Genomic DNA, 17,283 nt, shown 5'->3' with positions numbered 1-17,283 from the left:
CTTTAGAATTTAGCACAGAATTCAACATGTAGGTTCTCAATGAATATTTGTTAAATGGATGAATAAATCAGAAGTATAAGCAATGGTTCACATTTTTAGTTAGGCTTCTAAATTTTTATAAGTTGGCCTTAAATTTACCTTCCTATAAACCAACCGTCAAAGATGAGGGAAGCATAATCTTCACTATTTGCAATCACAACTACCTTTACATCATATTCTTGACTGACAATAACAACTCTCTGATGACCACTCCTTATCAAAAGCCCAGGTATAAAAAACAATAACCAACATAATTACTGGAAAAATATATATTCCATGTATTCTTCCAATCGTCTACATTTTATCATTTAAAATTATATCAACAGAAGGATTCTTAGTTAAACCTCATTATTTTGTGACCCACTGCAGAACTGCCTTTTCTCACTACTTCTTTGTAGCTTGCACTGAAGAACATAAGTAAAAAATGGACTTACGGAATTTTGGGAAGCTGTCTGAGACCTGTCCACTATATCACAAAGTATTCCCCTTCTAAGAACTCATGCAAAGCAACTTCTCTTAGGTTTTTGTCTCATGAAAGCAAATCAATTCAGGAGAAACACATTCTTTATCTTATGTAAAGTATAAATCTTGTAATGGACCAAAGTTTATTCTTTGTTTTTGCTGCAAGGATTCTTAGAGACAATTTTTTTTTTCTTATTTCAAGAACTATATGGGACCATACATTTCCCTTCCATTGTTTCTTTATCCAATTTTTATTATCTGTATGGTAACTGTGCCCCAAAATTACCTCAGATCCCTAGTGAAATGAAACAAGGAAGGAAAAAGGAAGAAAATTAATAATAACTACCACCACATTGGGGTGCCTACTCTAATCCTTATAATGCTCAAGTACTTTTGTCTCTCATCCTTGAACACAGAAAGTATTATCAACTGTTTTATGGATGATAACTGAAGTAGAGAGGGTTTAAATAAATTATTTAAGCTCACAAAGCTAATCTGTATCATGCCAGGGTTTAATCTCAGGTTTGATTGACTACAGAGCCATATTATTTCTCTTTTATCAAATTTAAAACTATGCTATATGCTTCAAAAAGGAAAAGAATCCTGGCATTGTACAGTATCTTCTGTTTCTAATAGTACTTGAGAAACTTTTAAGTTTTAATTTATTTAAGCAAAAGAAAACAAATCACTTGGCACTAATTTCATACATTATTTTTAAAATAATTAACAAATTCAACATATAATCATTCCCAAATGAGAACTAGAAAATCACACCAAAACATAAAGTCTAAATAGCAGACATAAATAAAATATTTTTATTTATGATAAAGCTAATGAAAAATGATTTGGGCCAAAAGGAAAGAATTAGACAAATTATTCCAAGTAGTATCATACATAATTTGAAATATTTCTGGTACATCTAAAAACCAAATTAAAAAATAGTTTTGAGGGGGCATGGAAATATAATAATTCAAAAATAATCAGAAGATAGGAAATGTAATCTAAACTAGACTCACCTGCTCAAGTCACTTTTTCCATGGTGATGATAGTGGTCAGGATGGCTGAGGTGGTAATGCTCCTGTCCACTCCACCTCTGGGGTGGCCTTTTCCAAAATCCTTCCTGAGACTGCCGAACATTTCTGTCTGACCGGTCAAAGCGGTTCATATTGTCACACTCCACTAGACAGATTCAAAAGCAAAACACAATAAACATGTACACACTCTGTAAAAGTTAACTACTTATAGCTTGATAATTAAACGCTGCTGAGAATATAAAAATGACATGCTAAAAATACCAGCCATTTATATTAGCTAATCACAAAATCAAAATTCCCATAAGAAAAGTAACCGGGTTTTTTTGGTGAAAACTGAACTTTACAGCATTCAAATTGAAGTAAATTAAAAACTTTCATATCACAGGCACTTAAGTAACAATGGTCCCAGTGTTTTAAAACAAGCAAATTATCCTTGTTATCAACATTATACATTTTAAACACCAGTAATCAGCTTTTAGTGTTTTCGTCATTATCACTAGCTGGTTCTGATTACAGAATGAAAATAATTAGAAAAAGTAGAAGATTTTAAGTCTAGTAGAGAACTCCTTCCCAAAAATAAATGCCACAATTAGCTTTTACTGATTTCAAGAAGCACACATTAAATTTTCATCACAAACAAATAGTATTTTTAAAATTAAGCTCACAGTTTAGAAAGTAAGAAGCTCCAATCTGTCTACAGTAAAGCTTGTTCAAAAAGTCTAAAATGTCACTGAAAACAAAGCCAGTACTTTGCAGCAACAAATAGTACACTCCCTGAAATCCAAATGCCACAAAAACACGAAAAGAATCTCCTTGAAACACCCCAAGCTTCCCTTTCACTTACCCAAACACTTTTTTCCTCACATATCTGAGCACTCACTAAGAGAGTTACTTTGTACAAGGGAGACATTGTGTCGCCTCGCTGCCTACTCAGACATAGTTGCATACAAGGCACTGACAAACAGGCCTTCCTTCCTGCTCAACTCCCAGCCCTCCCTGTGGGAAGCAAGCCCAGTTTACCCTGTGACTCCATCTTCGCTCAGTGGTTACATAGCTACTGAGTTAGGACTGTTACTAAAAATACAACTAAACACTAACTCAAGCCAGGAACAGAAAAGGTTTCTCTAGTTTGAGAATTATTACATGAGAAAGTTCAAATCCAGAATGCTTTGAATTCCTTGGTAAGGAAGCTGTAGAAATCAATGTAATCCCCAATTTAATTATTTAAATGATTATTTTCACTTAATCTAAAACTTGAATTTGAAATATGGAAAGTATTTCATTATAGTACACCAGATAAAAACAAACTTTCCCACTCCAAAAAAGTAAAGTGCAGATATTCAATTCTTATATAAACTAACTATAATATATTTCTTCTAAATGCATAATAATTTTATACAACTTTTTAAAACTTTTAAATTTTGTTTATAACCATTACAGAAATCAATTTTGGGGAAAAAACTATACATTTTATAGTTTAAAAAATTTTAAAGGAAAAATTTTTTAAAGACTTACATTTGAAATTATTTCAGTTTCTTGTCATTTTATTGAGTTAAACTACAATCTATTTTTTATCTGTTTTTTTTTAAAGTTCATTTATAGAAAACCTGTTAGGACAAATAAAGGCATGGTGACCATTATAATGAAAAAAATAAGGACCAGAAGATGAAATCAGAAAAGAAAAATTTTAAAATACTCTAAAAAGGCTTAAAACTGATTTTAGTTAACATTTGTACCATACACAAAGACTCAGTTAAGCTCATCAAGTATTTTCACATGGCATTAAAATATCTATATAGCTAGAGATAATCTGTATCTAGTTTCATTTGAATTCATATTTAATTAAGGCAAGTAAAATTCCACTCACTCCCCAAATAAGAAATTCTGTCATAAGAATCTGATATATAGGGACGCCTGGGTGGCTCAGTTGGTTAAGCGGCTGCCTTCAGCTCAGGTCATGATCCCGGCGTCCTGGGATCGAGTCCCACATCGGGCTCCTAGCTCAGCAGGGAGCCTGCTTCTCCCTCTGCCTCTGTCGGTCATTCTGTCTGCCTGTGCTCGCTCTCTCCCTCTCTCTCTCTGATAAATAAATAAAATCTTAAAAAAAAAAAAAAGAATCTGATATATAATTGGGATATCAACACAGTGCATGTAGAGTAACAAGAAGCAAATGAACCAGGCAAATAGGCCAGGAGATGGGATTATATACTGTGGAAATTAAAGTACATAAAATTGATATGCCATGTTTGTTTTTACTAAAGAGATTGTTGATACTACACACACGATACATATTAAAGCACCTTCACTGAAACAAGAACTCAACCACAGGTACAATGGACACATAAACAGTGGATACAAACATTTGCCAAGACCACAAAACTATTGGTATACCCTGAGATAGCTGGCCTAAATTCTCAGATAAATGACTGCTGTAAGCTTCTTTAAAGATTCTGCTTGTATAGTTGACCTTTGGACAATGTGGGTGTTAGAGGTATGGGACCCCATGTATAGTCAAAAATCTGTGTATCACTTTTGATACACAAAATATTAACTACTAAAGGCCTACTGTTGACCAGATGCCTTATCAATAACATAGCCATTTAACACATATTTTGTACATTATATGTACTATACACTGTATTCTTACAATAAAGTAAGCTAAAGAAAATAAAATGTAAATAGGAAAATCATAAGAAAAAATACATTTATAATACTGCATTATATCAAAAAAAGAAAATGTTATTAAGAAAATCATAAGGAAGGGGCATCTGGGTGGCTCACTGGGTTAAGCCTCTGCCTTCGGCTCAGGTCATGATCTCGGGGTCCTGGGATTGAGCCCCGCATTGGGCTCTCTGCTCAGCAGGGAGCCTGCTTCCCCTCTCTCTCCCTCTCTCTGCCTGGCTCTCTGCCTACTGGTGATCTCTCTCTCTCTCTCTGTCAAATAAATAAATAAAATCTTAAAAAAAAAAAAAGAATGAATGAATGAATGAAAGAAAATCATAAGGAAAATAAACACATTTACAGCACTGTCCTTTATTGAAAAAACCCACATACAAATGAGCCCACATATTTCAACCTTGTACTGTTAAAGGGTTAACTCTACTCTTATCTGAGACATCCATTAAACATATGTTTATATACCTTAAAATGTTATTAAGAAGGTAATGCGAAGTAACATTAGTGGTGGTTTCTTAGATAAGATTGGAGGTTCTCTGACAGAAAATGGAAAGCAAACAAAATTACAAGATGGAGATAAATCAAAACCATTTCCATAGCTAATAATGGAACAGAACAGAGAAGACTAAGAAATGAAATAAATCCAAAATAAATCTGAACATGAAATACCATAGGGCATGATGAGGCAAACCAAAACATAGCCTGGTTTGAAAAATTTTAACCCAATATGTTGATCACAGCTCTCTATACACCAGATTTTGCCCTAACTATGCATTTAGGCCTAGAAAATAAAGAAAGGCCCCATGAAGGAGATTTCCAGGTCTAAAAGTATAAAGCAGCAGATCTTAGTTCTATTACTCTGAGTAGGAGACAGAGATAATATCAGGACCCTTATTCTCTGGAGAGGAAACAGGATCTACTATATATAGCTAACTGAAAGGTATAGTACATGGGATACCTAGATCTACCACTCATCACACTCTTTTCTTCTGATTTGATAAAGGATCAAAATATAACACCAAAGTAACCTAGATTATTTTTCTGACTATTTAAAGTCATAGGAAGGGTAAATGGATGAGACAGACATTATTTCCACCTGTGAATAACAACTGGCTACAAAGAAGGCAGGAAGAAATTACACATTACAAAGACTAGAAAGAACGTGCTCTGCAGGAGGTTTTACAATCTGATCAGAAAAACTTTGAACTAAAATTTGGTTTGAAAGAAGAAAAGCTCATATAAAAAAAAATCATGACCCTTGTTATTACTAAACACAATCAGCACTTAAAAATGAAGATACATTTCCAGAAGAACATACAGTAACTGGAAAGTGATCAAGGACAATACTATAGAGCTCATATGACCATATCTCAATAAAAAACAAAAATGTTGTATTGGATGGAGCACTGGGTGTGGTACATAAACAATGAACACTGGAACACTGAAAAGAAATAAAATAAAATGAAAAAAAATTTTTAAGGGCAAAAATATGACCTTAGGAAATATAACACAGAGTAAGTACAATTTAATAGGAATCATAACTTGGCGGTGTGGGATTCAGGAAGTAATCAGAAAGATCTTTCTTTTTTTTAAGATTTCATTTATTTATTTGAGAGAGAGAGAGCACAAGTGAGCGGGGGCGGGGGGCGAGGGGTTAAGGGATGGCAGAGGAAGAGGGAGAAACAGATGGACCCAGGATCATGACCTAAGTCAAAGGTAGATGCTGAACCGACTATGCCATCCAGGAGCCTCAGAAGACATTTTTCAACAGAGAAAAGTTTAAAAACACAAGTAGTAGATGAAATAGCACATGTGACAAGGTATACACTATGGAAACATCATAAACCTGGGGATTAAACGATAAATATGCTGAATGCAAGGCTTTAAGCTGTAGGCAATGAGTGCCCATTAGATGTTCTGGAGCAAGAGAATAAAGCCATATAATTATGTGTTTGATGCAATCTGAACATTCGTTTGAGGGACACTTCAGAATAAAAAAGGAACAAATACCAAATATTCAGTAGTCTGCCAAAAGAAATTCGGAACCAAAACTGCTTCCTTAAGGGATTCCCTGACAAAGGTAAAAGAAAAAATGTAAGAGAATTAAAACAATTTTGTCTTTCAGATCCTTCCTAATCACAACTGAAAACCAAAGTCCTTTCTCATTTTATTCATCTTCCCTCGTTCTACAATCCTCGATTCTGCTCTGCCCCATCTCTTCCTTGACCTGTTTCCTTACCCTGAAGCTGGCCAGAAACTCAAAGACTCACTATCTCTTAAAGCTAAACTTCCTTCAGAAGAGAGAAAACCCGTAAAATTGATTTTTAAGACCTGGTCTCATTCTAAGCTGAGAATCATGGCTGCATGTTTTCTAAGATCTAAATAAGATTATGAGAAATTTGCAAAGGAATTTAGAATGCTTTCAGGAATTGATAATCCAGGATCCCTAATACCTATTAGTTTATATATAAGAGGGAACCCCAGGTGCAAAAGATGAAATGGAAAAGGCACAGTGTGAAAATTTTGAAGGTGATATAACTAAAGAAACGTGATTGATTGTATAGGAAAGGAATAATTTTTCTTGACCCTTGTAGGGTCAGAAAGTTAAACTGACAAGACAGATTAACAGAAGGAAAGCATAAAAACTTATTTAATATGGTATGTGACACGGGAACCTTCACAAGGAAATAAAGACCCAAAGAAACAGACCTGTGTGTTTTTATGCTAGGTTTGATACAAAGGGGAGGAATATGACAGGATAAAGAGTATGAGGTAACTATAGTAAACTGAGGGAAACTTAGCAAGCCCTATTTTTTTAGGATTCTTCTTTGGAGTCTCTTTGTCTTGGAATTAAGAATGTGCCTTTCCTTTGGGTATAGGGAAGGTACCTCTCACATGAGGGTTTTGTGACCTATTTCAGAGAAGGAGGGTGAGGTGGAGAGAAAGTCAAAGTGACTTTCTTGTTTCTGTACTTTTCTCAAACTCCTTAAGCTTAAACTATTCAATATGCCAAAGTGCCATATATTGGAGTAGTATCAACTGAATTTCCATCCATTGCATGGGAAACTAGAAGATGTTAGAAAAGGGCTTTCAGAGGCTGTCAACAAAGTCTTCTCTATGAATGCAGACTGAGCTCTGATTTAGTTCTGTAAGCAAAGAAAGGTTAAATCCACTGCAGACTTCGAAAGTAGACTAACACTGGGACGCCTGGGTGGCTCAGTTGGGTAAGCAGCTGCCTTTAGCTCAGGTCATGATCCCAGCGTCCTGGGATCGAGTCCCACATCGGGCTCCTTGCTCCGCAGGGAGCCTGCTTCTCCCTGTGACTCTGCCTTCCACTCTGTCTGCCTGTGCTCGCTCTCGCTCGCTCTCTCTCTGACAAAATAAATAAATAAAATCTTTAAAAAAAAAAAAAAAGAAAGAAAGTAGACTAACACCTTTTGAAAGCATACAGGTGACTCCAAAGGCTACATATTTTAGACTTACGTTCTGCTTTCTTCACTGTTCTGTTAGCTCAAAACAGTCAAAACCTGTTTGCCTTCTCTGAGGAAAATCTACGATATATGTGAGATGTTATACCTCATGGGTTCCCTACTACTTTTCACAAGTCCCCAACCAAGACCTCACAGACTTTAAATTTCCTTATTCTTCTAATTTGATCCAACATGAGGATAACTTCTGGCTGTCCTCTAAAGATGAGGCAGGCTTTAATACCAATTCCTATAGCTCACAAAGGGTTTAAAGTTTCCAAAGAGAAGTTAAAATCTGTCAAAGTAAAATGCATTATCTAGGATGTGATTTATTCCAAGGAAGTACATCTCTCAACCCTCACTACCAGCCCTTAAAACCTCACATGAAATCTCTTCAATCATCTCATTCCCCCCATAACTGTTAATGGCTTATGTTTTCCCTCTGTGTTCTACATTTTCCTGTATTTTTCTTTATTTTTCCACTTGACCTTCCAGGCCACTAATTTGGATTTCAACAGTAGCTATGCTTTCTGTCATCTACTCAACTATTCTGGTAGAAAATCTTTTATAGCTCCAGAAAGCACTATGCTGCAACTGTATTTCTTTAAGTGCTTTCGTTATTGCTTTCTTGGGCCAGTCTAATCCTGGGAGTTCTATTATTTTCCCTATTCTTCTTCCTGGATGTTGGCTGTGATTTTTCTTTCTCAGTTGACTAGAACTGAGCTCTGAGCATCCTAGGTGACAGCAGAACCACGAGAAGGTGCTACAGCCTCAAACCCTGTGGTAGAGTAGATATCGTTCTCAGCTCTTCACTATCTCCTTTAGTAGAATTATATATTCAGTGTCTTCTGCCACAGAGTTCCTCACCGTGAACAGAATACACTTCCCAGTCCCACTGGTATTAGGCTTGGCCATATAACTTGCTTTGGCCAACAGAATGTGGGCAGAAGTAACAGTGTGTTGATTCTAAGTCAAGACTCTAAGTGAAGACCCTAAGATATGCATGTCTCTGTCCAGCCTATTGTCCTTCTCCATCTGCCATGAGACAAACCTGATCCAGGTAATCCTGATCTCAACATGAAGAAGTAAGGAGTAGACCTGAACTCAATCCCATAGCCTGAATGGGCCCAGCTAATCTATAGATCCATGAATAAGGAAAATAAATGTATATTTTGAAAGCCACTGAGATTCTGAGATTGTTACAGAGCACCCTGGCAGTATGGGTCAGGGGGAGTGACAAATGTGAGCTTCTAGTACCCTCAGTAGCACCAAAACAAATATCTGCCCTCTCCAAAATATCCCTGCATTTTTCTAGCATCATGTATAAAACTTCATCAGCTTCTTTGGTTCATCTCTCCCTGGGAGGCCTGCGAGACCAGGCAAATGCAGAACTTCTGGAACCACTCCTCCTTCCAGAGAATTCCCATTTCAACCTTTGCCCCAGGGGCTTTTTTAGGCTGGTCTCTAATTCTAGATCAGTCCTTAAGATAGAAAATGCTATAAATATTAAGTCAGTGGGGACAAGAGTACCTAGGGCCCTCTTGCATATGGATTGTCTAAATCCTTACCCCAGCAGTTACTAGGATCCAGAAAGAAAGACAGATTGGGTTTGGGAGTTAAAAAAAAAAAAAAAAAAAAGGCGGGGAGAAATGATTTATTTAGAAAGTCTCCATTTTCCCAGAAATAATCTTTTTAAAATTTTCAGAATTGACCTTTTAAAAATATTTATCCTTAGTAACACTTATTTATCATAAGTTAAAACTTAATGAATTTTACCACTATTTCACAAGTCAAGTGATATCTCTCTTTCTCTGAATGTGTTTCTTCTTAGAATCAAAATGAAACAAAGGGAAGAAAAGTTGGATATGTACACAGGAGCAAAAAGGACAAATCCTACCTACTACTTACTTTATAATAGAGATATACAATTTCACTGGATCATACAGACATATCTAAGACCAACAAAATCAAGGTTTGAAACATTTAAATAAGTTTGTAAATGAATCTAATTAATATCACTAAGGCTGATTCTCAGTCTGAAAGACTTCCTTCATTGAGATTAGGAAGTTTGTAAGTAACAAATATTAAATTGGCCCTAGACAAGCAGCTCAACTATATATGCCTCTGGAGTTTGAATAGCATCGTCACTTACCATTTTCAAGAGGTGCATCCTCAGGCAGATCCACATCAAGCATAAGGTCATCGTCCTCAAGGTCACATGATTCAAGATTATTCAGAATATCCTGTGAATAAAAGCAGTAAAAAATGCTGTAATCTACCTTAAAAAATGGATGTAAAAATTAGTTTTGAAAATATCACTCTATAATAGACTGAATTCACTCAGTGTTTATGTTGTAAAAATAAATTTTTAAGATAAAAACTTTTTAATAAAAAAGATTCAGTTTACTTGTTAAACTATTCATAATATTCTTCTCCTACTCTTTCTCCCACAAAGAAATTTTTTAAATTCATTTTTAAAAACTTGCACAATACTCACTGCACAATATTGTTCTAGGTACTTTACAAATATTAATTCACTTATTCTAAGTACTTTACAAATATTAATTCACTTAACCTTCAAAATAACCCTATTTAACCCTGATTTAATGACTATTACAATTACTAGAAATTAATGTACAGAGAGCCAAAATAGGATGCAAACACATAAGGTCTACCTCCTGAGTCCATGCTTAAACCAATCTCCTTGATAACATGAACAATCAAAGATGGTAAAGAATCTCCCAAAATTTATTCACATTTGGTGTGAGAGGTTGTGTTTTATTATACATAGGGATTGGACCACTCATGTAAAATAACAAAAGCATTTAACTACATAATTATTTCATTTTCTTTCTTGTGTCAAACCCACCTACTCTTACCTTCAGCAGCACCACTACTACCCTGGTTTGGTTTGCCTTAATTTGTTTTTTCTATAAAAGACAAATATTTGGAGCACCTGGGTGGCTCAGTCATTAAGCATCTGCCTTTGGCTCAGGTCATGATCCCTGCATATCGGGCTCTCTGCTCTGAGAGAAGCCGGCTTCTCCCTCTCCCACTCCCCCTGCTTGTGGCCCCGCTATCTCTGTGTCTCTCTCTGTCAAATAAATAAATAAATACAATCTTTTAAAAAATAAAAAATAAAAGACAAATAGTACTGGACTAGTGGACTAGTGGACTAGTTAAACTGGTATAAGCAGCCACTCTGGGGTTCTATTTGCAATCTTACCGGCTCTCACCTATCCTGAGAAGAGTAATGTTTTGCTTTCAAAGACTCTTATTCTGAAGTCTAATTAGCAAAATAAAAACTAAGTTTAAAGTCAGGAACTCAGTTTGACTTGTAGTCTACTAGCTGATACTTCTAATCTAAGAACTAATTCAACTACAAGAACTTTCATTAGTATATATAAATGAAAAGACACAGAAATCCATAAATTTTTAAACAATTTAGAGATTATGAATTTGAAAAACTCTTATAGAAGGGGGATGTCGACTTTATTACAGATAATATGAATAAAATTAAAATTTATTTTCTATGTTGGGTATTCCATCCAAACCATTCCAATTTTGTGCTGTTTGCCTTCCTTCCAGAATGCATTGAGGACTAAAAGCAAATGGAATAATTGTTTCAGAAAAAGCAGAAATGAAGAAACACCTCTGGATAATTATTTAACCTTGACATAAAAAGGAATTATTTCACAGAACCTCTTTCCATCATGAAATACCTGCTGCCTTAATATATGTCTTCCTAAAAGCACCCCCCCCCCAAATAAAAGGACATGGAAAAAAAAAACTGGCAAAGGCCATAATAGACAATTTCCAAAATATAAAATAAACATCCAATAAATAAGATGTAGGAAAAAATGCTAACACCAATGGTGACTTAGCAAAATTGAAAAGAATCTAGTACTCATTAATAATGCAGATAGGATTAGATTCATAAACTTTCTGGCAACCAATTTGTCAAAATTTAACTAAAACCTTTTTAAAAAGACAAGTTCTTCCTTTGTCTTTTTAGCCCTCAGCAATAGATAAATGCAGAAAATGTATGTGTAGGTACTGTTACTGCAGCATTATTTAGAATGGCAAAAAAGGGGGCAACAGGGTGGCTCAGATGGTTAAGCGTCTGCCTTGGGGTTAGGTCACAATCCCAGGGTCCTGAAACAGAGTCCCATGTTGGGCTCCCTGCCCAGCAGGAAGCGTGCTTTTCCCTCTCCCACTCCCCCTGCTTGTGTTTCCTCTCTCTCTCTCTCTCTCATATAAAAAAAAAAAAAAGAGAGAGAGAGAATGGCAAAAAAGTAGAAATGCCCAAGAACAAAAAAAGGCTAAACACAGGGGTGCCTGGGTGGCTCAGTGGGTTAAAGTCTGCCTTTGGCTCAGGTCATGATCCTGGGATCCAGCCCCACATCTGGTTTTCTGCTCCGCTAGGAGCCTGTTTCCTCCTCTCTCTCTCTGCCTGCCTCTCTGCCTACTTGTGATCTCTGACTGTCAAATAAATAAATAAAATCTTTAAAAAAAAAAAAATAATAATAATAATGAGCAAGCCACACTCCCAACGCCCCACGCTGTTCTGCTTGCTCGGCCTGCTTGCCCACTCACCTGTGCCCACCATGGCCACCATTCAGCAGCCAGTAGAAGATGGTGCTTAGTGGAGAGCAAAGGCTTTGGCGAATACATGAAGGAAGTAGGAGTGGGAAGTAGGAGTGGGAATGGCTCTGTGAAAAGTGGGTGCGGTGGCCAAACCAGATTGTATCATCTCTTCTGAGGACAAAAACCTCACCATAAAAACTGAGAGCACTTTGGGAAAACCTCACAGTTTTCATGTAACCTGGGAGAGAAGTCTGAAGAAACTACAGCTGATGGCAGAAAAACTCAGACGGTCTACAACTTCACAGATAGTGCATTGATACAACATTAGGAGTGGGACAGGAAGGAAAGTACAATCACAAGAAAATTGGAAAATGGGAAATTAGTGGTGGAATGCATAATGAACAATGTCATCTGTACTCGGGTCTGTGAAAAGGTAGAGTAAAAATTCCATCACCACTTTGGACAGGAATTAGCTGTGACGATGAACAAGCTCAGTTCAATGAGCAAATCTCCATACTGCTTTTTTTTTTTCCATTACTGTGTTCAGTTATCTTTAGCACAAACATTTTACATGCAACTATTTCAAAGTGTTGATTTAATTAGGATAATCCCTTTAGTTAGTAAATAAATGTGTTTGTACTAAAAAAAATAATAATAATGAAAATATATTTATAGACAAGGAAAGATGTCAATTGGGTAGAAAAACAGACGGTTGTTTCTAATCTTTTGCTCTGACAAATGTTTTGACAAATCTCTGTAAGTCATAAGTAAATTAAAATAAATGAGTCTAACTGTCTATTAAGTTTATGATATTATGCTTAGAGAGAAACTATTGCAAGTGAGGAAAATTTTTCAAACTATTTTCAGTAGTTATATTATGGATGGTAGTACTGGCATCATTATTCTGGTTGTGCATACATGAATATAAATGAAAACAATTATATTAATGTTTGTTGAAAAGTGGATTCTCAAATTAGGTAAAAGAAAAAAAGGATGTAAAAAACAATAAAATTAAATTAAAAACCTATGTTCCTGAATGTAAGTGCAAAGTATTGCTATGAACACAAAATGTTTTTAACTTTATTTTTTTTATTATTATTATTTTTTTTTACTATTTTGTCTTTTTATTTTATTTTATTTTAATTTTTAATTTTTTATTTTTTATAAACATATATTTTTATCCCCAGGGGTACAGGTCTGTGAATCACCAGGTTTACACACTTCACAGCACTCACCAAAGCACATACCCTCCCCAATGTCCATAATCCCACCCCCTATTCCCAAAGCCCCTCCCCCCAGCATCCCTCAGTTTGTTTTGTGAGATTAAGAGTCACTTATGGTTTGTCTCCATCCCAATCCCATCTTGTTTCATTGATTCTTCTTGTACCCACTTAAGCCCCCATGTTGCATCACCACTTCCTCATATCAGGGAGATCATATGATAGTTGTCTTTCTCTGCTTGACTTATTCGCTAAGCATGATACGCTCTAGTTCCATCCATGTTGTCGCAAATGGCAAGATTTTATTTCTTTTGATGGCTGCATAGTATTCCATTGTGTATATATACCACATCTTCTGGATCCATTCATCTGTTGATGGACATCTAGGTTCTTTCCATAGTTTGGCTATTGTGGACATTGCTGCTATAAACATTCGGGTGCACGTGCCCCTTTGGATCACTACGTTTGTATCTTTAGGGTAAATACCCAATAGTGCAATTGCTGGGTCATAGGGCAGTTCTATTTGCAACATTTTGAGGAACCTCCATGCTGTTTTCCAGAGCGGCTGCACCAGCTTGCATTCCCACCAACAGTGTAGGAGGGTTCCCCTTTCTCCGCATCCTCGCCAGCATCTGTCATTTCCTGACTTGTTAATTTTAGCCATTCTGACTGGTGTGAGGTGATATTGCATTGTGGTTTTGATTTGTATTTCCCCGGGGCAGACACTTCAGAATCACTACAACAGGCCCCTCCTCCAGAAGATCAACAAGAAATCCAGCCGAGACCAAGTTCACCTACCAAGGAGTGCGGTTTCAATAACAAGGAGAGCAGCAGAATTCCAGAGGAGGAGAAAGCCAAGCACGGAACTCATGGCTTTTTCCCTGTGATTTTTTTTAGTCTTGCAGTTAATTTAATTTTTTTCTTTTTCATTTTTTGTTTTTTTTTTCTCGCCTTTGGGTAAAAATTTTTTTTTTTTAACTGTTACCTTTTTCTTTTTTAACGATTTTTTACTAGTTTATCTAATATATATATTTTTTCTTTTTTTATATTTTTCTTAGGTGTTTTCTTTTTTTTAAAATTTTTTTTTCTTTTCTTTTTTCTTTCTTTCTTCCTTTTTGAACCTTTTTTTATCCCCTTTCTCCCCCCTCACAATTTTGGATCTCTTCTAATTTGGTTAAAGCATATTTTCCTGGGGTTGTTGCCACCCTTTTAGTATTTTACTTGCCCCTTCATATACTCTTATCTGGACAAAATGACAAGACGGAAAAATTCAACACAAAAAAAAGAACAAGAGGCAGTACCGAAGGCTAGGGACCTAATCAATACAGACATTGCTAATATGTCAGATCTAGAGTTCAGAATGACAATTCTCAAGGTTCTAGCCGGGCTCGAAAAAGGCATGGAAGATATGAGAGAAACCCTCTCGAGAGATATAAAAGCCCTTTCTGGAGAAATAAAAGAACTAAAATCTAACCAAGTTGAAATCAAAAAAGCTATTAATGAGGTGCAATCAAAAATGGAGGCTCTCACTGCTAGGATAAATGAGGCAGAAGAAAGAATTAGTGATATAGAAGACCAAATGACAGAGAATAAAGAAGCTGAGCAAAAGAGGGACACGAGGGGAGAATTCGAGAGATAAGTGACACCATAAGACGAAACAACATTAGAATAATTGGGATTCCAGAAGAAGAAGAAAGAGAGAGGGGAGCAGAAGGTATACTGGAGAGAATTATTGGGGAGAATTTCCCCAATTTGGCAAAGGGAACGAGCATCAAAATTCAGGAGGTTCAGAGAACGCCCCTCAAAATCAATAAGAATAGGCCCACACCCCGTCACCTAATAGTAAAATTTACAAGTCTCAGTGACAAAGAGAAAATCCTGAAAGCAGCCCGGGAAAAGAAGTCTGTAACATACAATGGTAAAAATATTAGATTGGCAGCTGACTTATCCACAGAGACCTGGCAGGCCAAAAAGAGCTGGCATGATATTTTCAGAGCACTAAATGAGAAAAACATGCAGCCAAGAATACTATATCCAGCTAGGCTATCATTGAAAATAGAAGGAGAGATTAAAAGCTTCCAGGACAAACAAAAACTGAAAGAATTTGCAAACACCAAACCAGCTCTACAGGAAATCTTGAAAGGGGTCCTCTAAGCAAAGAGAGAGCCTACAAGTGGTAGATCAGAGAGGAACAGAGACCATATACAGTAACAGTCACCTTACAGGCAATACAATGGCCCTAAATTCATATCTCTCAATAGTTACCCTGAATGTTAATGGGCTAAATGCCCCTGTCAAAAGACACAGGCTATCAGAATGGATAAAAAAACAAAACCCATCTATATGTTGCCTCCAAGAAACTCATTTTAAGCCCGAAGACACCTCCAGATTTAAAGTGAGGGGGTGGAAAAGAATTTACCATGCTAATGAACATCAGAAGAAAGCAGGAGTGGCAATCCTTATATCAGATCAATTAGATTTTAAGCCAAAAACTATAATAAGAGATGAGGAAGGACACTATATCATGCTCAAAGGGTCTGTCCAACAAGAAGATTTAACAATTTTAAATGTTTTTAACTTTAAATGAAAAAATACATTTTTTCCACTGAAAAGAACTAAATATTAAATTAAAAAAAAATAGGTCTGTAAAACAGCATGTACAGAATTATCCATTTTATGGGGGAAAAAGAGAAAACACTGTATAATATGCAAAGAAAAAAGTTGAAAGGAAGCCAAAACATAGGTTATGGAGTTTTTCTTTTTTTTTGTTTTCGTTAGAGTACTTGCATTTTCTCATTTTCTGCATTAAGCACTGACTTATGTAGTTTTACTTAAAAAACCTTATCTCCTATAAAAACATTTGGCTGTCTGTGTACATGTATATATGTGTGAAACAAAATAATGTTGGGTGCCCCAAGCCAGCTCTGATAAATAAGGATGCAGCAAAGTATCAAAGGCAATAGAGAACATCGTTTTCTAGGTCCAGAGCAGGCTTTGGCTTGCTGAGACACACCTATCAGTAAAAGCACTGCCACACTACCAAAAAGATGTTCAACTTTTAATAACTAGCTAAAACCTATATTTGTTTTGTGTGGTTTTCTGTAGGTTTCATTTTATAATGAAAGTGTTAAAAAATTAATCTTACAGAAGGAAAATGAGTCTGTTCCAATGAATGTAAAAGTAACAGAATAATTATATCACTCTGAGAAGGTACTAAGAAAGCACAGTGGAAAAAGGAAGGAAAACCATCCATATTTATGCCTCAACTTAACACTCACCAATAAATCACTGCATATGATGTTTCATAAATTTATCTAGACACATGAGAAGATGATGTGTAGCATGGGGGCAGGGAAAAGAATTGTATATGTACAATATGACTTTATCTTTAATGCTGAAAAATACATCAGGATGGTGATAAGCCAAAGGATTATTATAATTTTCCATTATGTGATATAATATGGATTTATGCTCTTTATATTCTTTATTTTTCTGTAGTAAGCTTTTATAATATCCAAAACTTCATGTTGGAAAAAGTCTACCTTTCTTGACATCAGCAGAGAAGTTCAAACCACATAAACCTAGCCTGAGTATGTGAACCCATCAACCTGGTACATCCCTTAACCGCAATAAAAACCAGAGCTACCTGCCTCCCTTAACTTCACTCAAACTATTCTTGTCCACTTTGGGTACCTGCTCTGCTCTCCCCAGAAAGCATCATTACTTGAGTAATAAATTGTTTCATACCCTCTTAGTATACAGTATTCACATCTGAACAAATTTTTGGGGAGGGAATTT

The 17,283-nt window shown here is 35.9% G+C and overlaps 1 protein-coding gene and 1 pseudogene across 11 annotated transcripts in view; one reads left to right on the top strand and one right to left on the bottom strand.

Annotated features, from left to right (window-relative positions):
* Positions 1-17,283, bottom strand: part of CCSER2 (coiled-coil serine rich protein 2) — a 187,822-nt gene that overhangs the window by 95,107 nt on the left and 75,432 nt on the right. For 7 of the 10 annotated variants that reach the window (XM_082719676.1, XM_082719677.1, XM_082719678.1 and 4 more), the window contains 2 exons: positions 9,831-9,921; positions 1,518-1,680 (listed from right to left, as the gene is read on the bottom strand). In XM_082719676.1, the coding sequence (XP_082575802.1) occupies positions 1,518-1,680; positions 9,831-9,921 (254 nt within the window). Of the gene's footprint in view, positions 1-1,517; positions 1,681-2,200; positions 2,294-2,379; positions 2,527-9,830; positions 9,922-17,283 lie in introns of those variants that run through there. The other 3 variants (XM_082719674.1, XM_082719681.1, XM_082719682.1) reach the window with 3 other exon arrangements.
* On the top strand, positions 12,286-12,908 carry LOC309859178 (fatty acid-binding protein 5 pseudogene; annotated as a pseudogene). Its single transcript has one exon. The product of its transcript is annotated as a fatty acid-binding protein 5 pseudogene (transcript).

This window comes from Mustela nivalis, assembly GCF_964662115.1.
Source record: "Mustela nivalis genome assembly, chromosome: 2".
NCBI lineage: Eukaryota > Metazoa > Chordata > Mammalia > Carnivora > Mustelidae > Mustela > Mustela nivalis.
The sequence above is the reverse complement of the archived record's forward strand: the minus strand, read 5'-3'. Positions and strand labels throughout refer to the sequence as shown.